Below are 23,808 nucleotides of genomic sequence, written 5' to 3'. Positions count from 1 at the left end.
TAGAGCCTATAGAAAAAGATGACAATTTTCATTTAAAATAATTTCTCTTTTGATACAGGCATATTTCCAAGGTGGCTATGTGAATCACTTGCAAATGAGAACATATTGTTCTCTGCACAGTACATTGTTAGAGGGCCTGCTCCCCCACAGTTTATACCTACTGCCTGCACTGTCAGTATTCACGCCCCTGAAATGTTGTCAAATTTATCCTGATCAGCATGATCGCACACATAGGCGACTGACTGAGTCACCTGCATTTCTGCATGTGCAGCTCGGACACATATGTCATCGCTTATAGACCTGTAGCCTGCGCGGTGTTCCCCTCAACTCTGTCGTCACCACCCAGTCACGACTGGTGCGCGTGTTCAGCCTTTACCATGATCATGTTCCTCCTCCTTCTCCTTCAGGTACACCAGGGTTTCCCTTTACATGCGACGGCCATGTAATAAAAACAGAGTCCTCCGTGCAGTGCGGTTTTCCAGCGCCTTCACCACCACCTGGACTATTTGTGCACCAGCAGCATGCAGGCGGCGGGCACCGGAGCAGCTGATACCGACGCTACTGTAAACAGTAGCAGCAGCAGCACCGCAGACGTCGACGACAGCGACGGGGCAGGGGAGAGGATGGAGAGGACGGTGCCAGGCGAGCAGCAGGACAGGACCAACAACCAGCAGCAGCAGCAGACGTCCTTATCGCCATCCGGGGTGCTCGGTGAGTGTCACAGAAAAACGGGAATTTAAAAAAAAAAAAAATGTCCCAAGAGCGTGCAGTGAAGACCTGGGGAAGATGGGTATTTGTGTTCATTTGCAAAAAAAAAAAAAAAGATGGGGATAGAAGAGATTGGGCTATAGTGCATGTGCAATATGGTGCAGTCAGTGATGCTTGATGGACTTCACTTCACTGAATGACTCACTGAAGGGGTCAATCGTTTGTGATTGGGTTTTGATGTCGGTGCGTCTTTCCTCTTCCCGCTACATAGTGCGCATTCCGATTGAGCCAGGCCCGGGATGAGGGAAGAGTCAGGCTATAGTGGTCCACAGGTGCATGCAGGAGTCATATGCAGCCAGCGGAGGTACATTGTCCCGACGGGCTATGCTACACTTCAAGGAGAGTAAAGATAGTGTTGCAGGCTTAGATGTCAGTGTCCGTTTTGTCTCAGGTGTTGAAGACAGGAGCAATACTTCAGTGGTGAGTAAGCAAATGCTGAGTTATTTCTGGCATTATGAAGAGTATTAAGCAGCTGTGAAAACTGATGTCACTTCTGGGGGCTCACGTGGTATTTTCTAGCACCGCTGTCCATGTCTGAGCCCCCCGAAGAGAGTTTTATGCCCATCCAGCATTTCTGAAAAAGTGGAGACACTTAGGCAAGGGTCTGGTCATCTGGATGTGACAGTGCAACCTTTACAATTTTAGCCTGATCAATGTCACTGCAGTGATTGGACTTCAACTAACCAATGGTAACCGTCCAGAGACAACGTCAACCCCCCATTTATTTGGATCAGGGCAGATGATATAGGCTTTTAAGATAGCCTAGTCATAATTAGAAAATTACAGTTTCATGCACCCTCTTTCCATGGGTGGATTATTAGACAGTGGGCCCCTGGGCGCAGATAAGCAAAAGGAACCCCCACCTCTTTTTACAAAGGACACAAGTTTGTGGTGGTTTTGCTTTTTTTGGTGGGGGGTGGGGGTATTTTTGTTTTGTATCTCTTTGTGGTCATTCTGTATCTTTTTGGTCATTATGAGTGTCTTGGTGATTGCTTCACCCGCTGTTGTGGTTATTTTGTGTCCCTTTAGAGTTCATTTGCATCTCTGTGGTCATTTTGAGTGTCTTCCTGATTTTATAAAAAACAGTTGTTGGCCTTCATGGTGTCATGTGATGAACCCAGTCTGCCGTGTGGAGACAGTGGAGTGGAATGCACTATGTTGGGTGATATGATGATGTATCAAGGTTAAAAGATCAGATTTACCCTGAGAACATCAAACAGAATCTTGTATTCATCAGTGCATTAATTCATGTTGAATCAATGCAGATTTTATCACGGTATTACCATTTAAAGTTAGTATGTATTTTGGTTAAGTGGTTGGTTCAACTTATGGGAACTTTTAGATGTAATCGGTTGTTTAATGAATGTAGATGTTCCGACATTTATTGAAAATTGTGATATGAAATAGGTATGAAAGACATTTGTTATGTTGGCGATTAAATAGATTTAATTTATAAGTTTTCTCAACAGAATTAATATATATATGTGTGTGTACTATTGCCATGTTTTTTCACAGGTTGAAGGAGAGTAATTTTATGCACAGTGTCAACAGTGAGAACAAAGAAAAAGCAACGCCTGCACACTACTCTATGCCACAAAAGTTAAATTAAGACAACATCTTATTCAAGTGGGATTGAAACATTAACCTTATGTATAGTTATGGAAAAGTATATGTTAAGCTGCATTAGAGCCGTTCCCATACCATTTTTCCTTCCTAATAGTGACTCAGATACCAAAACTTGTGTATGGTTGATATCAAGTACCAAATTCAATTTCATTGCGCTAAAAAAAAAGAACTGTATCCTTATAACTCTGTATGGATGTGAAATGATTGCTGTTGTTGTATGGCATCACTCAGGTTAAACCCTAAACTGTTGGGAGTTTCTTGTTTAAAATATTGCCAAATTGCTGACATTGCTAAACAGTAGTTTCCACTACTGTTTTAGAGCCACGAAGAATATATTTCTGGAAAAACTGATGTTTTATCCAGGTGTGAAATAATTTAGACTTTGTTAATAAATAACACGCTGCATAGACCTGCGTACTCGCTAATATAATATATTATTTCTGATACTGCTATCAGCACTGAAACAACTCTAAGCTGCATAGCTGATTTTCTCCATGATAGACTGTATCACAGAGGTCAGTCTGGGAGATGTCTGACGAAGAAATAACTTTGTAACAATAATTTCAGCAGTACATTTAATTATTAATGGTATTTTGAAAAAATCCATGATGCAATTAAAAGAAATAACAATACATTTAGTGCCTGGCCCATGTAAGGTAGCTTCAGAGATGGTGCCCACCACAACACAAAAGTAAGAATAAACAGTACAAAACATAACAATGCATAGTATACAGTATACTCTAGCTCTTCAGTCTACACTATCTCTGCGGAAAATTCATCTCATTATACATGGTGATGTGGCTGCTTGGCGGAGAGATTTGCATGTCATATCTACAACGTACATGCCTTGCGGCCTTAATGAGCATTGATGCCAGTGACAGTAGGAGAGACCATCACTTTGAAGTGTTCAGGAAGATACAGCAAAAGCATGACAAAGAATAAAAACCTGTTAGCGACTTGGCTTGAATTGCATCATTATGTCACACACACCTCGAAATGCGCACGCACACGCAGTCAAACACAATTTAATCATCAGAATTGCTCAGTGATTTATACATCTCATTATATTTCTAAAAGCTTCTCCAGATAAACTGCTGCACGATAACACGGGATCATGATCCTGCTGACAGTATATTGAGTGCTTAATACTGAGCTGGCATGTTGGTCTGAGACACAACACTAATACAGAGAGATATGACAGCGGCACTGATGGCTCTCAAAAAGAGGGATAAGGCGTGCTGAAAGTAGGTGATGTGATAATGCAGTTACACTGCAGAATGGGAAGTCCTGATAACGGACACGTACTGAGTGTCACAGGGCGATTCAGTGAACAATAAAGAGATCAGTCATTCACTGCCTGGCTCTATTGTGCCTGTGAGAGACGGAAAGTGTGACTTAAGAGTGAGAATCAACGTGTGAAAGAAGAAGCTGCAGAAGTGACTGCAGAGCTTACTCTGTATTGTGGGATAACACTGCTGGGAAGGCCTGCTGCTTTGACTACATATAATGGTTTTAAAGGCAGACTTGAAAAACTAGCTTGTTAATATTTGCACACTACTCAGTTTACAGATCTGTTTGTTTACAGCATTTGCTCAAAGTCAAATGCAGCAAAGTCAACCTTCACACTCACTGAACAGTTATTTTGAACATTTCTATCCCTTTTTCTTACAACCTAAAGTCTCCATGACGGAGCAAAAAATAGGAAAGGGCAGAAAAAATATGGTGAAGAAAATAGCATCAGTGATGAATGGCAGAGCGATAGTAATGACTAACCTGTCATCTGTGTCCTTGATCACCCTGATGAAAAATATCACCATCTGTCTGTCGCCCTTTCTCTCACACAGACTCTCTGTCTAACCCTCTTTATTAATTTTTCTCTGCAATCATTTTAAACTTTATTAACCTCCGCCGGCCCTCTTTTTCTTTTAGATAAATTGTTTGGGAAGCGTCTTCTGCAGGCCAGGCACTACATTATGTCTCGTAAGTCCTGGCTGAAGATGGTGCCCACCGAAAACTGTGATATCCTGATGACATTCCCAGGTACGGCAAGCTCCAGCCTGTTTGTCCTGTGATGAATCCCTCACTGTAGAGAGGACGCTGCATCCTCATTAATGTCTTTGGTGGTCAGCCAGCCACTCAGACGCATGACTGGGACTTAAAAGGATCTCTGGGGACAATTAGATCTCATCCATTTACTGTACCTGTATCTACAGACCAGCCCCTCTGCAGTGTCTTTTAAGGAAACTGCAGCTCTGGGCATAAGCATGTGACATGGAAGCATTTCATCAAACAAAACTGAACAAAAACATAAATGCAACTCTTGTTTTTGCTTCCTTTTTTTCACAAGTTGAAATGAAAGATCTAATACTTTTTATGTGCGCACATTTGTTTTGAAAAAATTTGGCTTAATCCGTGTCAGTGAGCATTTTGCCAACATAATCCATCCACCTGACAGGTAAGGCATATCAAGATCATGACTACACAGTTGTTCCATGGGATGGTCATGATAATAGGCCACCCCAAAATGTGCGGTTTGATCACACAACACAATGCCACAGATGTCACAAGTTTTAAAGGAGCGTGCCACTAGCATGCTGACTACATTAATGTCCACCAGAGCTGATGCCTGTGAATTCATTACCATATGCCATCTATAATATCATTTCCAAGAATTTCGCTGTGCTCTAGTGAGCCAGACCAGGATCTCCACATCCACCTTCTTCACCTGCAAAAACTGACATGAATTTCACTGAGTTGGCTTGTGCAGAAATTCTTTGGTTGTGTAAACAAACTGTTGCATCAGCTGCATCTTGCAGATGGAAAGCTGGAGGTCTTGGGATGGTTTGCTTACCCGAAGTCTGCGGTTGTGAGGATGGTTCGATGTACTGCCAAATTCTTGGAAATGACATTGGAGACGACTTTGGGGAGTGGAATAAACATTTAACTCATGGACAACAGCCATGGCCTTTTATTGTGACCAGCCCAAGGCACATCTGTGTAAAAATGATGCTATTAAATCAGCCACACCTGTCAGGCGGATGGATTATGTTGACAAAGTGCTCACTTACACGGATTTAAACAAATCTGTGAACAAACTTTCAGAGAACATAGCCTTTTGTGTGCTTAAACAAAGTGTTAGGTCTTTCACTTACACTACTGGAAAATGGAAGCAAAAAAGAGTTCAGTTTCTATTTTTGTTCTTTGTATCTTTGACTCAGATAGATAAACTTCACATTGTACAAATCACATCCTGGATATTATGTCGCATGCAGACTCAAGACCTGTGGGCATACCTATTGAAATAGAGGGATAGTTGATCGTTTTGATTAATCGCAGTATAAGTATATTGTTAGTGTTGCAAGCGTCAAAACAGGCTCCTGCCTTCAAAGAGACTTTTTACCAACATTCAAATGCAAAACCAAACCAAAATACCCAGCCTAATTTGAACACAAGGAACAACTCTTGTTTAGATGACTGCCAAATTAACATGAAAATGTATGTAAACAACTAGACCTCAAAAATATAGTCGTCACTTATACTGCCAACTAACATTCAGCCAATATAAGACCTATGTATGCATGTAATGGAAAAAACTCCAGAACTTAATTCTCTGTTTTACCGGTTGAATCCAAAGTCTAAGTAATTTCCTATTTGGTGCTCTTTGTTTTAATTTAAGGTATACATGGTCTCAGAGACATGATACACACACATACACATAATATGCTGCATACAATTGGCTGAAAATGCTGGAATCAGATTGGATTTGGTCGAGGTTGTTGTCTGTTTTCTCAACCTATTGAAAAAATGTTTGTGATATATGTAGACATGGATTTAATGGGAGTGACCTTTTACTATCACCACCACCAACTGCTATTGGGCCTTTCTGTCAGGGCGGTGAAAGATGGGTTTGGTTCAGCCTCTTTACGCAGCAGCAAACTCATCATGTCGGGCCTTTGGCAAACATGCAGGGTTGTACAAAATAGCTTTTCTTATTTTCTATTGAGATTTTTGAATGAAGCTTCAAATGTCTGTCATCATATTTTACGATGTCATCTCCCTAAAAAAAATCCTTGAACAAAATTATCAATAACAATAAAGTGATTCATCTAATTAGAGGAGTTAGTCTGTTTTATAAAATTAAGTTTCTTCAATGGATAAATGTAATTTATTGTGCTGTTAGATTGCTTTTTTTGACTGCAGTAACAGTCATGTTTCTGAGAGGCTAAACACCAACAAATATGCATTGAAGCAGAATATTTCCTTTGATAAAAACATATTGTGATGTCTGGACTCTACAACACTCAAACAATTTTATGCAACCATTACTAGAATCTAAATCTACACAAGTAGTATTATACCGTTGTTATTAGTGTAGCCTAATATTTATCTGCAACTGTGAAAAAATACAGACTGTAAAGACTATTGAAGCCTTTTTTAAAGCCATTTATAACCTACAAACATGCCTGAAAATATATAAGCAATTAATGTGAATGTAATGAAGTTCATATTAATTTTCAAAATTGAAATATAACTATTATTTCTCCCTCTAGATACAATAGATGATCACACTCTGCTGTGGCTCCTGAATCAGGTTCGTGTTGGAATCCCACAAGTCAGCATTCAGGTTCGGCAGCACAAACACACCCAGGCACACGCCTTCTTCATCACGACAACGTTTGAGAAGTAAGACTCCAAAACTCACACTTTAACTGTGCATGCATGTATGGACGCTTGCGCTTCCTTTTTTGTTTGAACTTCTCGAATGAGGATATTTTGGCTAGTCCGACAATTAGTGCTGGTACTTGATTTTTGGACTGAGGTTATAGTAATGGATCAGTATGGTGCGCTAGGTTATTATTCCTGTTGATTTATGGAAACATTTTTAGTATTAAACTGCATATAAATGGGGTGCAGTAAAAATGCTTCAGTGAAGTCAGTTTATTACCAAATTTTACAGTGAACCTCCATTAAAGTTTGCAGAATTAAGCAGATTTGTTAAAAAAAAAGATTTTATTTTAAAGATAGGGAACAGTCCTCTATGTCAGGATAAACAGAGATAAGCATGTGTGTTTGTATTTACATATTGCATGTGTATAAACAACAGCACTATAGAATGTAAGGGTATTTGTTTTTTTAGATTTTAGATGTTTTTATTGTTGATATATGTTATTTAAAGCCTGTTGAAAAGTCTGGGAGATTTGCGCTTCACATTTTTTGCTGGGAGTTAGAGAAGATTGATACTGATATCATGTCTGTGTGCTTAATATGCAGTTACAGCCCGGGTCAGTTGGCATAGTGTTGCATTAAGACTGAAACAGCCAACCTACCTCTGTCCAAAGATAAAACCAGCAGACTTCAGGAGGTCTGGTACACATATTTTGCTACTTTTGAACGGAGCCAGGTTAGCAGCATAAAGACTTCTAACAGAAGATAAACTAATCAACTACCAGCTTTAACTTCATATTTAATGCACACACAAGAGCGCTAACAACCCTTTGATCTCCCAAAATGTCAAATTAAATTCCTTTAAAGAGAGATTTATCAAAAATCCATGTTTTTCCTCTTACCTGTAATGCTGTTTATCTGTCTAGACTGTTTTGGTGTGCTTTGCCAAGTGCTGGAGAAGTTGGCCATAGCTGTCTGCCTTCTCTAGATGATAATAGAGTTTCATGCATAACTGTAGGAACTATTTTCTCTCTACCTGACTACATCAGTAAACTGTATCACTCCGCAGAGGGCAGTGAGCATCAACTGCTAACTCACCCAGCACCACTGAGGTAGCTAATGTCACAGCTCAGCTGGAGAGGACGGTATTAATGGGATCTCATGCTATCATAGGCACGAGTCTCTCGTCCATGAGTAGATACACACTTCCTTCTGCGCACTAATATGGTTGGAGGGTGTAGTTTGGAAGACAGAAAATAGCTCCGACATGAAACTGCTTACAAGGTCTGTGGACTATCTTGAGTAACTGTGTCATGATTTCTGGAAAGTGACAGTGCCGTTGATTGTTTCAGCTCAAAACTAAAACCATTTAAGTTGATAAATAGCATTACAGGTAAGAGGAAAAATGTGTATTTTTGCTTTGGGGGGAACTGTCCCTGAATTTAGAAACCACACTGAGTTATCACCTAGTCACAGTTGCTGTGTTTTTGTTACAGTTTGTTGTGTGCAAACCCTTAATGCACTTAATCTATCAAACATCTGCAATCCAGCCGCTCCTCTGTGTTAGTGCTCCATCAGGTTTAATCCTGCTGCTCTTTTACCCCTCTCTCTCGCTCTCAGCTTACTGCGGGGAGCCGAGCAGATGGGCATGCACAAGGCCGTCAAACCGCAGTTTGGCGGCGGGATGCGGCGCTTTTCCTGTGAGGAAGACAACATCTATGAGAACATAGAGAGCGAGCTCTGCTTTTTTACATCACAGGTTAGAGGTCAAAACTGAAGGCCATGTGATCTGTATGTAAAGGTTGTTAATGATACACATGTTGTTGCTCTGGGTGTTATCAAAAGTTCTTTTTGTCTGTCCTCCACAGTTATAGATCATGAATTAAATCTTTACATATAGTGACTTATCTCGTCTTTCTTTCCATAACTTTAATGGCTTTCAGGAGCGTCAGGGCATCATAAAGTATTGGCTCGACAATCTGAGAGCCAAACAGGGGGAGGTGCTCCACAACATTCACTTTCTCGAAGGACAGCCAATCAGTATGCCGTGATTTAACTTTTTCAATACTGATTTTCTCTTCTGTATATCGAAATAGCATCAGTAACACCTTTTATACCATGTGAACGTTTGAATATGTGTCCTTCTTAGTTCCAGAGCTGGAGGCTCGGGGTGTGATCCATCAAATGTTTCCTCTCCACGAGCAGAGGATCCTCAACCAGCTGATGACGTCATGGGTCCAGGCAGTATGTGAAAGGCAGCCCCTTGGTGCGACGCTGTTAATACCCAACTCACATTCATTAATACTGTTGAATAGAGTTGTTAATGTATGTGTTTTTGTTCTCAGAGTCTCAGTAAGAGCTGTTTACAATTGTATCTGCTGTGTAGATGATATCTGTGACTACTTTGGAGTGAAGATCGGCATGTATTTTGCCTGGCTGGGTTTCTACACTAACTCCATGCTTTACCCCGCTGTCATTGGCTTTCTGCTCTGGATTCTCGCTGAGGCTGACCAGGTACTTGAAGCCTATTCTATTAAAAAATTGTTATACATCATCTGTTGTTTCAGGCACTTGGAATATTGCTGAATATTACTGTTTCTCAGCACCTTGTATTATAATACAAAAGACTCAAAAGTTATAAAGACAATAAACTCAGGGACAACATGCAGAGTAACATTACCAAACAACACGGAGGCTCTGTGGTCTGAACCAAGATGTCAACCTTTATTACTCCTTTCAACCTTGACAAAGCAGCAGCACATACTCCTTCAGTTTTTACTTTTCACAGTTAAAGCCCTACACATATATACTGCGTTCATTCAAATTCACTCAGAATTTAACTATATCAGCCTTTTATAGAGTAAGAGTCACAACTGTCGCAAATTTACATTGCTGCCAATATGAATAGTTTTGATGCAAAAATATTTCCAGGAAAGTATTAGACATTTTGGTGTCGTGTATTGGTCCCGTTCACAGTGTGCAAAGGCCTCAAGCCCCAGACACACCAAACTGACATCGAAGAACTTGTGGCAACGAAAGCCAACTGTTGCATCGCCTCACGTCGCCGTGTCTCGACCAGAAAGTTGCACATGAAAGCACTGCAAAGATGACTGCCAACAGTCAACCAGCACAAATTTTTTTTCGCTTTATTTGATAGGAAATAAGTCTTTGACCAGCAGACAGCACAAGCATGTAATCATCATTAAAAATAGAAACAGCGAGACCATCTTAACACTTGTTAGCCAGTAAGCACATTAACGACACAATCCAATGTTGAAAGCACAAAGGATATTTAATGTATGTTCGTGAACAACAACACAAACCACCAAGAAATGTTTCTGCTAAAGAGCTCAATAGCAGGGCAGCCTTTAGCTCACCTGCTAGAGTGTGGGCCCCATATGTCAAGGCCTTTGCAGCAGCCGGGGTTTGATTCCAGCCTGTAGAAATCTAAATTTGAGTATGATCAAGCACAAGGAAGCTCAAAGCCAAAAATATTTTCTCAAACACAGGAGTGACTAAATGATGATTCTGTGTGTTTGAACACTTCAGTGGTGAAGCTTCTAGTCTTTGTGCTGAACTCTGTTCAGCATTAAACTGAAACATCAGACTGCACTTTAAAAACTGTTTTCGTGCTTTTCAAGAGTTATAATGTAGTTTGGTTTGTTACTTTCTTTTCTCCCTAAATTCCTAAAATGCAGTTTCCAGCACAGATATTTGCTTGTCATCTGTGAATTTGCTAATAAACTAATTCATTTTTTTAAAAAAAAGAATATTAATGGAAATCACCCTTTAACTTTCACAATATTGTGCACTGATAATGATTTGTATTTATATTATTTTATTTTTATGCCAGGAATATTAGGATCTTACTGAGATTTGAACGTCTTTTTGCTGTCTGTCCTCATACATTTTATATTATTTCCTTTGTTTGCTTTGTAAAGATAAGAAGAGAGGTTTACAGCACATAGTAGCTACAAACAAAAACAGCACTGGCACTAGCTTTGGCAACTGAAAACAGCACAGCATAATCATATTCTCAAAGGTTATATAAGTGTCTTTTGATTCTCTCATGCTTGCTCACAGACCAGCCAGGATATCTGCTGTGTGGTTTTTGCCCTCTTCAATGTTGTGTGGGCGACGTTGTTCCTGGAGCGCTGGAAGAGGCGAGAGGCGGAGCTGGCCTACAGGTGGGGCACCCTGGACACCCCCGCAGAGTCCTTGGAGGAGCCCAGGCCACAGTTCAGGGTGAGGATTTTTACTGAAATTTGAGCATGGAGGAGCGTGGATGAAAAAAAGCAGCTGCTGTTTTGTGGTGTACAAAATGTTTCATCCACTTCCTGCTGTGTTCGCTCAGATTTACTCCCAAACACTCACAGTCACTTGGAACAGAACTGAAGACAAAGTTTCCTGCATCAACGTCATACTACATGCAGTGAATTCTTTTATTTCAGTGCAACAACTCCACTGTCCTCAGGTAAAGTTGCAGTGTGTGACAGTCTGGCTGAGTTGTTTATCAGCAAGCATTTGCGCAACTATGCAGTGACGGGAGTATCACACAATACCAGGAAATGTGATCATGTTTACAAGAGGAGTGTGTCTCCATGCTCCACGTGCTCTCAGAGAGGAGGGGGGCAGGCAGCCTCTCTCCCGCTCCCACACCACCTTCTATTGTGTGGAGTGAATAGAGAGTTTGGGGGAGGGGATATGGGTGACCCCTATTAAAAGACATGTGGAAAGTTCCCTCCATGTGCCCGGCTAGCTCAGTCGGTAGAGCATGAGACTCTTAATCTCAGGGTCGTGGGTTCGAGCCCCACGTTGGGCGATAGCTTTTAGGAAGATACTGTTAGCACCAGCAGTACAATAACTAAAAATTTGACTTAATGGCATGAAAAGATGATGTGGTGTAAAGTACACCACAGTCACTGATGTGGGGCACCAGTGATGGTAAGTATCCTACATATCAGGGGTCTTGAACGTGCTCAAGGCCAAGGACCCTGTAACTATAAGAATGACAGAACGGGGACCCCCTAATACAGTCTGTGTATAATTACGTTGCATATTAAATCTGCAGTGGTTAGCACTGATGCTTCACAGCAAGTGAGTTATGGGCTTGAAGCCGCTGGCTGGCTGAGCCCTTTTGTGTGCATGTGTGTGCATGTTACTCCACTGTCCAAAGACATGCAGGTCAGTTAACTGGGAGCTCTAAATTTGGCCGCAGCCCGCAGATGTAAATGTGAGCATGAAGGGTGTCTGTCTCTATGCATCAGCCCTGTGATAGTCTGGCAACCTGTCCAGGGTGTACACCACCTCTCGCCCAATGTCAGCGAGGCTCCAGCCCCTCCGCAACCCTGAGTAGCAAAAGTGGTTACAGATAATGGATGAATACTAAACAAGGCAGATGGAGGCTGACAGGCAGACGGCCATATCAGCCTCAGGCTGCAGTCTTTTACCCTGTTTACTTGTCAGGTAGGTGAGGGAGGAAACTCCACTTTCACATTGCTAAGTTGTTGCAAAAGGCAGAATATGTTTAATTCATGGTAATGTGTATTTTCAGACATATTTTAATTTTTGAAAAGAAAAAAAATCTACATAATATCAAATAATAATTTTGTGGCCCCTTGCAGTAATTTTGTGGGCTCCCTGTTGAAGACCCAAGCTAAAGCTAGATATAGATGGCAACTTTGATTAAGGTAATACCAGTATAAAATAGTGTACACAGCCATCGTGATGTCCCCCTTTGGTTTGTGGACTTTGCTTTTGAAGCCTCAAAGTTGGCATTTTTATTGCCATCTTGAATTTTTGGAGGCAAAAGTGACCATATTTGGACAAGGGAGTGGAGCTAACCTTAGCTGCTGGCTGCTGGCTGATAGCTGATATGGTTAACTGTGATAATGCTAATTTTTGCTAGCAAAAAAAGGGTTAAAACCATTTAAACAAAATATACCTACTAGAGAACTGAATACGTAACTCCTTTGAGGGTGATTTGGGACAATCAAACCATAGGCGCACTTTGAACTTTAAGGTAAGTAGTTCACGAAAAAAAATCTAGAGGAAATGTAATTTGCACAACAGAGTTTTCCATTAAACAATAATTAATCACCAGGATGCCACCAGTCGCATTTTCATATGCTGACAAATATGCTCAGTGAGTGATGGAATATTGTAAGAATTGCCATTGAAATCCAATTTGCACAAACAGCAAAACACAACATTAAACCAGATACAGATCCCGGCTATTAGCATCAGAGCATGAGGTTTGTTTGCCCAGGGCGAGTAGACTATTGAACCAACGCAAACACACTGAAATAGGGCCAACTTCAGCATTAACCTGTGAATCTGGGGTTATGCCATGCTTATGTTACAGAACCAACGTCGTCATGGTAGCGACATGTCAATGGATGGCATACACCTGTCACTAAAAGAACTGCCCTTTATTATGCGTAACTTTAAGCTTTAATGAAATTCAAATGGATGAGTTATATTAAACTTCACCCCCCAAACAGTTGTCATAAAGACCTAAACTGTTTTTTGTACCAGGCTGTAATCATGTTTCTTTCTGCTGTTAAGTTGGGCATTTTAACATGGCGGTCTTTGGCAACTGGCTTGCTTTTGGAGTCAGCCTCAAGTGGCCATTTGAGGATCTGCAGTTTTTGTCACTTCCTGTTGGATTCATTTTTAAGCCCCGGAGGGTACCGCTCGAGTAAATCACACCAGACAACCTCAAAATATAAATTAATGTTTCATTTGTAATCTCTAATGTTTTCGAGATTACTATAATAACCTGGGATGCACAGCAAAAACAAAAATGCAATCAGGCAAGCAAACTGTTATCATGGAGTACGTTTTGCACAAACATTTCCAATCCATTTTCCAGTACAGATGATTGCAATTTTGCACAAAAAAGTCTCTAATGCTCTCCCCGGTTTCTTGTTTTCTCTTCCTCTGGCGTCTCTGCAGGGAGTGAAGCGCTGCAGTCCCATAACGGGCTGCGAGGAGTTCTACTACCCGCCCTGGAAGAGAGCTCTGTTCAGATGGCTGGTCAGCCTGCCCATCTGCCTCCTCTGTCTCTGCTTTGTTTTCCTCGCTATGCTCCTCTGCCTGGAACTGCAGGTTTGAACAGATAACACAGCAATCAAGTTCAATGACGAGAAATCGAGTCGATACAGTCTGTCTGGGGCTGATAAATGGGGATGATATTCCGTAAATGTTTTCCTTGTGAAGTGTTTAATCCTGAAAACGTAAATAATAACACGACAGCTAAACAACAGCAAGACAGAGAGAGTAGAATTACATTTTATCAGAGGTTAAATAAGGCACATTAAAATATCTCTTGACATTTCGTATTCATTTAATAATCTTTTAAAAATAGCTTTGTGAATGGATATGAATGAATAGGATATTAAATATGTATCATGCCTCTAATGCACCTTGCAGGAAGTGGTGATGGAGATTCAGGAGCTACCTGGTATCACAAGATTCATTCCTAAGATACTTTTGGCCATTACTGTGACCATATGTGACGAAGTGTACAAGAAGATCGCCTACTGGCTCAATGACATGGGTAAGAGACACGACATGAACTCCCTGGGCACAAACCATTATCTCTGTGGTGTATAATAAATAAATTATTTTATAAGAAATTAAATTAAAATGGAATATATTTGCCCATGATTGTAATTATGCATGTATGAGTATATTTTTAATGCTACTTGAATACTGATGTGGGGCGCTTTTAGGGAAATCTTTTGCATACTCTACGAGGCAGTTAAAGGGAAGACAATGGCCTTTTTACTGTCATTGACAAATGCTTCTCTTTATTTCTTCATCCAGAGAACTACAGACTTCAGAGTGCCTATGAGAATAATCTCATCATCAAGATGGTTTTTGTAAGTCATGCATCCTGTTTGTGCAAGAAAAGACAATACATTATAATGGTGTGGGTGTTTGACTTCCTGTTCTGGTTGTATTACAGTTTGAATTCATCAATTCTTACCTTAGCCTTTTCTACATTGGATTCTACCTCAAGGACATGGAGCGACTTAAAGAGGTAACAACAACAACTGCTGGCAGTATCACAAGCAAAATATTGGTATTAAGGTGACAATATGTAACTTTCCTGAGCTGTGGCTACTGGGGCCAAAATTGGCAGTTGACTGTTAAGCCCCCATTGCGGTGACGTCTGTACATCAGGCGCTTTAAAAATTGGTGCCAATTTACTACTTGAAATTCTTCCTCACTCAAAATGGTTACGTCATTTTCAGACAGAGGCAGAGAAAAACAGGCTTCTCCATTTTGGTTGAGTTGGTTGGAAACTTTGGCTCCAGCTAACTTCTAATATTTCCAGCTGACTCATTTCTAAACAAGAATTTTGTAAAAAGGGGTCTTAAATACACACTTGATGGCTTCAGACATGTGCTCAAAGACTGAGGCTGCCGCTGCAACTCTAGGGCCAGAGTCAGTATCCTCACCAACTGATGATTCAAATAGAAGATATGCAAATAATGAAATAGCATTGATCTCACAGTGTAGAGTAGAGTTTGCCCTAGCAGCACAAGTACTGATTTGGTTTATTTCAAATATGGAAAAGAAAATAGAGAAAAGATTATTCAAACAAGCAGACAGACAAAAAAAAGTCATATTTACAGATAATTAAAAACATGAAGCAAAAGAAAATGGTCAAACACATGATGACTTAGCTCACATATTGGAAAAGAATAAGAAGTATAGATTTATGTAATCCCACCCCTTCTCGAAGTCATTGAATTTTAATTAACAGAATCAAACATCAGTGACTTTACATTATTATTTACAGACAAAAGAGGAAACTAGGAAAAAATAAATATTAAATAACCAAAGAACAACAACCCGTGTAAACCCCTTCTTCATCCCTGTACCTCATGAAAATTATGTTTTTATGAATTATTTTAATCTAGTTTTATGTTTGAACATTGTTTCAGCTCCACATTAAAACTGTTCCACGCTTTCACTCCATAGATTGATAAACAGAACTTTGTCTGGTAGTACAAACACCAGTAATTTTTAAATAAAATTTTCCCATGAAATTATAACATATATATTATTTTGCCAGACTGTTTGTTTGTCTGTCTGCTATCGATATTGTAAGCGTGATATCTCTGCCTTTAAAGGACAGGACAGATTAAGCGTGAAAAGGGGGGGCTGTTTACAAACACTAGCTGAGAAGTCCTGCATAGTCTGCCTTTATTGTTCTGTTGAGTGTCAGATGCTGTGAATGTCCTGGTATCATGTCAGGACGTGACCTGCATTTGTACATTCAGACCGAACACCTTCATCAAATGTGCTTGATAAACACTTCTGAATGTGTTTTCTGTTTTGCACCTCTTACGTTCAGAACAGTAACAGATGATGTTCTACTCCTCACAGATGCTTGCTACTCTGCTGATCTTCCGCCAGTTCCTACAGAACATCAAAGAGGTCCTCCAGCCTTATCTCTACGAGCAAAACAAGCTGGGCGTCTTCACCCCCAAAGTGCTGTGGGAGCTGCTCCAGACCATCGTACTCAAGTACGGACGCCTGGCTCTGGGAAAGGCCCAAGCCTCGATGACAGGCTATTCCTTCCTCGGTCCCCGAGGGATCCCCGTCAGTCACGCTGCTAACGGCAACCCAGAGCCAAAGAGACGAGGGGATCTGAAAGCAGGATTCAGGCTGACGGAAGAAGAGTGGGACATGAATGACAGCAATCTGAAGCAACGTAAAGTCAGCTTCACCGAAAAGGTCGACTACCAGGATGTCACAACAGAAACACTGGCGGTGGATCGCAGCTTCCTTGAGGACAGTCCAACACTGGTTGAGGAAGGGATGGATCCATCCAGCATTTTTGACAGTTGTGATGAGGACAGCGACTGTGAATCACTGACTCAAGTATGTGGTCTGTTTGTTATCATATGTGGTTTTATCATCCCATCATTTTGTTTTTTTAAGTTGTGGTTTTAGCCTGTCTGTCTACTCTGCAGATATCTCTATCTCAACCAGTGATTTCGTCTAAAATTTTCCAACCGTTTCCACTTTTTTTAAAAGAAACAGAAATCTCTGATTATGTGTCACTCTTTCGAATACAGTGAAACTTATCCAATGTAGTTTTACATACACACACACACACACACACACACACACACACACACACAGACACACACACACACACATAATAAGGCTGCAGCGCTTTGTTCACAGGTTTGTTCCTGGCAGTGGGAATACAGTCTAAAGCCAGTTTTTACTGGGTTTACCAGCGTTTGAAAAACCTGCGTGCACACGCACATTTTGAAAGTGTTAGAGAAAGTATTGAGACCAACGAGTGTGCTACTGTGTCCTCTCCACAGGAGTCTGACTCGCTCTGTCAGAGAAGAAAGAATGGCAGTGAGAGTAAAGAGCAGAAAAAGTCATGGATGGATCCACCAGAAGAACCCAAAACTGTCTCTCTGACCCAAGCCGAGATCGAGAGCTGTATGCAGACATACGAGGTGGGACTCTTGAAATGGAGCAAAGATTTGATCATTTCACAAACTATCTCTCATTATATAAAATCATCTATAATCAATTTCAAATCAGCGTGCCAATAAAAATACTAACCCGTTTTCATGACCCCAACAGGACACACTTCAGGACTACCAGGAAATGTTCATCCAATTTGGCTACGTGGTGCTTTTCTCTTCTGCGTTTCCCCTGGCGGCCATGTGTGCTCTTATCAACAACATAATCGAGATCCGCAGCGACGCCCTGAAGCTTTGTACGGGCCTGCAGAGACCCTTCGGACAGAGGGTGGAGAACATTGGACAGTGGCAGGTCAGTGTGTTTTGTCTTTTGAAAATGTCAGAAAAGCCCTCCAGGCTGCGTCACACGTAGTGAGGGCATCTGATGGTCTGTAAACCTCTCTCTCTCTCTCACTCTCCTCTCAACCTCAGACTGCGATGGAGGCCATGGGTTTGATCGCGATTATAGTTAACTGTTACCTGATCGGTCAGTGTGGGCAGCTACAGCGTCTGTTCCCCTGGTTGAGCCCGGAGATGACCATCATCTCCATTGTCTTACTGGAGGTATGCACTGTACTGTGAACCGAAAAAGCAGGTTTGTCCATGAAGAGTTTAGTTTTAAGAGACTCCCAAAAGTGACACTTTATTAATATTGTAAAAGAAGTACAGATATGCATGGCCTGCTATTTTTTTGTTGTGACTTTGTAAAACCTTTAAAATCCTTTTTTTTTTTTAAATCCAGGTTTATTATTGAACACAAAACCTCTCAAGAGTTTTTGGTATGTGTATGAGGTGTGCTGTTTGATCTGTGAGGATGTGTGTCCACATAGCGTTTTTATTTGACAGAAAAGCGATGACAGGGCACTGAGGAGCGCTTCATCTCAGCGCTTCATTAAAACAGTCATCCAGGCACTTTTACGCACTTCACCTGGGGTTTGCTTCTATGACAACAAATCTTGACATTCATTTTAGCTAGCTGTTCTGATAAAAGACGCTGCTGGCTGCAGCGCATTTTCTCCAGGCAGCGCATGCACTCTCTCCTCTACTGAACCACAAAAAGACGCTGCTGCTCAGAAAAAAAAATGCTATGTGGACACAGGCCCTAAAAAAACAGAGTAAGAAACAGATTGTGATTGTGCCTCGTTGTAACTGTGTGTTGTGCCTGTCCCTTTGTGGTCTTGGTGGTTTACAGCACTTTGCAATCCTCCTAAAGTACATCATCCATGTTGCCATCCCTGATATCCCTGGCTGGGTAGCAGAAGAGATGGCCAAGCTAGAGTACCGACGAAGGGAAGCTTTCAAGGTATAGTTGTGTCATAGCTTGAAAGACCTTCGGCCAATGTGAAGCTTGCTGCTGGTTTCACACAGTATTTGTATATATGTACCCCTTTGTGTCAGTGGGTATGTTGGTGTGGACTGTTCAAAAATGTATACTATTGCAGCTTTTTCTGACTTTAAGAGGAAAGAAATAATGGTGTTTGGCTACGTTTGTCTCTATAGTGCACAGGGTTCCCGCAGATCCTAAAAAGTCTTCAAAGGCATTGAATTCATTAATTTAAAATAAGGCCATAATTTTTATTAAAATGTCTTAATTTGATCCGTCAAGTCTTAATGCTAAAAAAAAAGATTTTTTTTCTAACGTTGCATAGCACTATCTGCAATGATTGGTAATAAGCATTTTAAATAATCGTCAATAATCAAGTGCTCACAACCAATCACAGCAGCGCATTGTCTGGAGGGAGGGGTGAGGAAATTCACAGTGAAATCAACCAATCAAATGAATTTTAACGTAAAGGACTTCAGCTTTATCTGACTACACCGATTTATATAGTAACTCCACGAATCAAATGTTTAAATATTCAACCTCTTGAATGTCAAAACCTCTTTTCAGCCAGCTAAAATGCAGTTACAAAATCAACGTGTCACAAAACCTACATTTGTTTAACCATTTGGATAATTTGTTAGTTGAATCTGGAAGAAATGACATTAAGATTTTAATGTACAAGTTGTTATTCATGACACAAGGATGAGTTCATGATACCGGTTGACACGGCTTCGATTCCTGTTTGTTTGTTTTTTAATCATTTCTCAAATCTCCACGAAAAGTAACTAAATTAATATCAAATAAATCTATTGTAGCAGAAAGTACAATATTTCTCACTGAATTGTAATGAAGTAGAAATATTAAGTAGTATCAAATGGAAATACTTAAGTAAAGCTACCTCGAATTGTAAATTATTGGCTACATTACCTGAGTAAATGCACTATTTTCCACAACACTGTAGCTAATGTAACTTTACCTGCCTTATATCTAATGTTAGCTAGCTAGAAATCATGTGTTCACTGTTTATTTCTTAACTTTGTCATTTAAATGCTGCTCCACACTGTGAGTAATAAACTATTTCCCTACTTCTTTAATTAAAGAATCTAACTCAGTGGAGTTATCACACTTCTGAAGGAGAATGATGCACACAGATCATAGGCTGTATATACAGATACAGATATTACATACAGTCCATGAGACAGATAAACCGAAAGGCCTGCCAGAAACTTTACGCTGCTGTGATTGGTTGACGCCGCCGTGAGCATTTGATGACGTGCTGCAGAGTTCCCTCCCTCCGGACGATCCATCCTAGCTTCAAACAGGATGGGGCAGAAAACAGTCCAGCAGGTGGCAATACTGCAACACTTTTTTAGTGCCAGTCACCATAAAACTCACAGAGGAAGAAGTGGTGGAAGTCTTCTGAAGACAAAAAAGGCAGGAAAAGGAATCCCATTAGTGAATAAAATAACTTGTATTGGTTGTTAATTATCAAACTGTTAAAGCATTGGTATAAATAAGTTGTGGATTCAAATATAACGTCCACAGCAAAGTCTTGAAATTGGTTCGATCACTCCATGTGAAAGCGTCTCCGGTCAGCCGGATGTCACCCTTTACGTGCTCGTCCCTGCACTGTTACTGCTTTCATTCGCAACAGCCATAACAATGCTTTCCCTGACTTGTTACTCGCTCTTGAGGTGTGAAATCGTTGGCACAGATTTCCCTGAATGCAATTCACACATGAATCATGAATCATGAATGACACTGCAGGAAATGCTCCTGAGCATTTCAGGGACAGAATGCATGTGTGAAAGGCTTTAGATGAGTCTTTTCAAGATAAAAAAAAAAAGCACATCTATGCAACAGTCAGCATATTAAGTGTAAACACAGCTTTTTGTGAAGGGTTTCTGCAGAATAGGATTCTTAAGCATGAAGATGCAAAATGAGGGGCACACAGGCTCAGGTACTCTCAGTAAACGCACCTGAAGGCAGTTGTAATTGCGAGCACTGATCCCTCACGAATAGGTTATTGAAGGAGCAAAGCAAAACACTTTGTAATTGATATTCCTCATCCAGTTCTCTCCTCTCTTTCACTGCCTCCTGCCACCTTTTTTTTCCTACCTGTAACTCTTTCTCTCTCCTCTCCTGTGTCTTTATTTTAACACGTCTCTCCATTTAGAAGCACGAGCAGCAGGCCCAGCAGCACTTCCAACAGCAGCTCAGACGCCGGCGTGAAGAGGAGGAGCTTCAGCGCCAGGCTGAGCTGCAGGCCGAGGCCCGTCAGGAGAGTGACCACAGGGCAGACGCCCAGCACCAGCACCACCACGACAAAGCACCTGGGGGCAAGGCAGGCGACAAGCCCAAGAGACCCAGCTCTCTGCTGGGGAACAACAATGTGATGAAGCTGAAGCAGATCATCCCTCTTCAGGGGAAGTTTTCCTCCGGCACCTCACGCTCACCAGCTCAGTCCCCAACAGGAGGTGAGGCGAAGCTGCCGGGATTTCTGAAGTTCTTGAAATCACCTGAGGTGAAAAAAGAGCCAGCGGTGGCGGCTGGAGCGCCAGCCTCCACAGTGACCTCCTCCGCTCCCCCTAGTGGCCAGGAGAGGTCACAGTCCCCTAACAGGACATTCAGTCCTGGGAAGCTGTTCAGTTTCAGCAAATCAGAGGGGACAGTGGTGTGTGTGAATGGGACACAAGCAGCGCCCCAGCCTGCTAACGCTCAGCCCAACAGGGGTGACTTAAATACAACTCTGGAGGAATTACCCTCCAATGAGTCCGAGAAAGGAGAATCAAGACAATTGACTGATTTAGAAAACTCAAAGAGTTAATAAATGTTCAACCGATGTAATATTATGAATGGAGAGCAATGTACAAATGTTCAGGCAACATTCAGAGACACACCTGTACCGTAGAAGAACACATTAGTCACAAGGACCACATGTAAGGTCAGCGAGCGGTAGACTTTCACTCTTGATGCAACTTACTTCGCACAAGGTATTATACTGTATCCATAAACACTTGATTATCTAACTTCCATGTAAAATATGTACAGTACGTGTAACTACTTGAATGGGGCTTGAGTAACTTTTACTTAAAGGTCTAGTGTGTAGGATTTAGGGGGATATATTGGCAGAAATGTAATATATATGTTTTCATTAGTTTATAATCACCTGATAATAAGGAATCCTTGTGTTTTCGTTACCTTAGAATGAGATATTTTATCAACATAGGTAGTGGGTCCTTGTCTACAGAGTCCACCATGTTGCACCGCCATGTTTTTACAGTAGCCCAGAACAGACAAACCAAACACTGGCTCGAGATAGGGCCATTTGCATTTTTGTGTCAGCCACCGTAGTTGGCAACCCCTCCGCAATGAGCCTAACAGCATTGAAAAAAAACACATTTTTTAATGTAAAATTGATTTATTCATTGTTTTTACTAGTTTTAATCACCTGGTTTGTTTGTTTTTGAGAGGGGGAGACCTCTGCGGACGATTTGGCTCCCTGTAAAAACCCTCCTGAACAATGAACACCGAAGAATTCCCAACAGGGAGTTCATGCTTGGGACCTGGGAGAAGTTTCAGCTGCTTGCATGTTGCAGTCCTCACTGCTGTTTGCCACTAAATCCTACACGCTTGCTCCTCCAAGGTTAAAATACTGCATGACTGCCTTGTTTTCGACAGCATCGGAACAGATTATGTCAATGTGAAGGATCTTTTTTCCATACCAGACAATTAACGAGTCCTTTTGTCAAAGCACGAACAGCAGCTTCCCATTCCACATTTGTTTCTCATTCTTATGCCTGTATCCAATGCATGTTGCATCATGTGCATGCATTACACGTCCATCATGTCTTTTTCAGTTGTGAAGCACTTTTCAAAGCCATCGTATTCTTCCGCAATAGGTCAGATTATATTCACTGTGACCATAAAAAAATATTCTATTTTTCTTAACTTTGATTTTCTATGAATTATTTTACTACATAAATTAGTGAATGTACTTCTATGATGCAAATAAATCTCACTTTAATAAACATCCATCAAGAGATAAAGCATTGGCTGATTTTGTTAACCATAAAAAAATATAACTGGGTGGTGGACGTTTGCTTAGTTGATTTATTTCCTGGAAATAAGACAAGAACAGAACATACACACTTCTGTATAAATTTAATTTAGCGTTGATCTCAAAATCACAACCACGTATTTCTCCTCTCACCTGTGGTGCCATTTATCTAATGAATGGAGACTGGCGTGCTCAGTGTGTGTCGAGTTAACTGTAGTAAAACAAGGTGCTCCGTGGTGGGATAAATGCTTCAAAAACCGCGTTTCTGCACAGCGTTTTTTCCTGCCTTTCTACATTTTCCTACTTATTTTTGTCTCCGATAAAAGAGTGCTTGTGACCGCTTCAAAAGACCACTCCACCACTTCTCGGTAAGCTCTTTTGTCCCCGTTTTTTGTGGTATTTATCAATCAAGACTTTTGGATGTAAATTGCAGAGTGTTGGAGATATCGGCTGTGGCACATTTAAATAACTCAACGGCAATGTCTCTTTACAGAAGTCATGATCCGGTTACTCAAGATAATCCACAGACCTTGTTTTGAGAAGTTTTATGTAGGAACTATTTTCTTTCTACCAAACTACACCCGCCAGCTGTGTCACTGCACGGGAGGAGGCATGAGTCTACTGCTAGCTCACCTAGCACCGCTGAGCTAGCTGACGTCGAGGAGGCGGCCATTGATGTTTATGTCACGTGCTGTCACAAACAAACGCCTCTTATCCGTGAGTTTATGCACACCGTTGCAGGTGTAGCTTGGTAGAAATAAAGTAGTTCCTTCATGAATCTGCTCACACCAAGGTTTGTGGATTACCGTAAAGCTTGCTTTAACTACTGAACTCAACAGGTTTATTTTTGGGACAGGCTT

The 23,808-nt window shown here is 41.1% G+C and overlaps 1 protein-coding gene and 1 non-coding gene across 5 annotated transcripts in view; both read left to right on the top strand.

Annotated features, from left to right (window-relative positions):
- LOC121951596 (anoctamin-8-like) overlaps positions 1–22,937 on the top strand; it is a 58,898-nt gene extending 35,961 nt beyond the window's left edge. For 3 of the 4 annotated variants that reach the window (XM_088085260.1, XM_088085259.1, XM_042497980.2), the window contains 18 exons: positions 408–711; positions 4,324–4,434; positions 6,945–7,077; positions 8,680–8,818; positions 9,003–9,099; positions 9,209–9,325; positions 9,446–9,573; positions 11,143–11,304; positions 14,017–14,169; positions 14,494–14,620; positions 14,890–14,945; positions 15,032–15,106; positions 16,462–16,959; positions 17,415–17,555; positions 17,686–17,877; positions 17,997–18,128; positions 18,757–18,867; positions 21,065–22,937. In XM_088085260.1, coding sequence (XP_087941386.1) covers positions 522–711; positions 4,324–4,434; positions 6,945–7,077; positions 8,680–8,818; positions 9,003–9,099; positions 9,209–9,325; positions 9,446–9,573; positions 11,143–11,304; positions 14,017–14,169; positions 14,494–14,620; positions 14,890–14,945; positions 15,032–15,106; positions 16,462–16,959; positions 17,415–17,555; positions 17,686–17,877; positions 17,997–18,128; positions 18,757–18,867; positions 21,065–21,715 — 3,213 coding nt within the window. In that variant the 5' untranslated portion in view covers positions 408–521 and the 3' untranslated portion in view covers positions 21,716–22,937. The remainder of the gene's footprint in view (positions 1–407; positions 712–4,323; positions 4,435–6,944; positions 7,078–8,679; positions 8,819–9,002; positions 9,100–9,208; positions 9,326–9,445; positions 9,574–11,142; positions 11,305–14,016; positions 14,170–14,493; positions 14,621–14,889; positions 14,946–15,031; positions 15,107–16,461; positions 16,960–17,414; positions 17,556–17,685; positions 17,878–17,996; positions 18,129–18,756; positions 18,868–21,064) is intronic. The other variant, XM_088085261.1, reaches the window with a different exon arrangement.
- trnak-cuu (transfer RNA lysine (anticodon CUU)) lies at positions 11,809–11,881 on the top strand. Its single transcript has one exon. It is a non-coding gene; the product is annotated as a tRNA-Lys (tRNA).
- Positions 22,938–23,808: the final 871 nt, after the last annotated feature.

The sequence above is a fragment of the Plectropomus leopardus genome, chromosome 12, assembly GCF_026936395.1.
Source record: "Plectropomus leopardus strain MGB_pleo_1.0 chromosome 12, ASM2693639v1, whole genome shotgun sequence".
NCBI classification, from domain to species: Eukaryota; Metazoa; Chordata; class Actinopteri; order Perciformes; family Serranidae; genus Plectropomus; species Plectropomus leopardus.
This window is presented reverse-complemented; position numbering and strand designations above follow the sequence as displayed.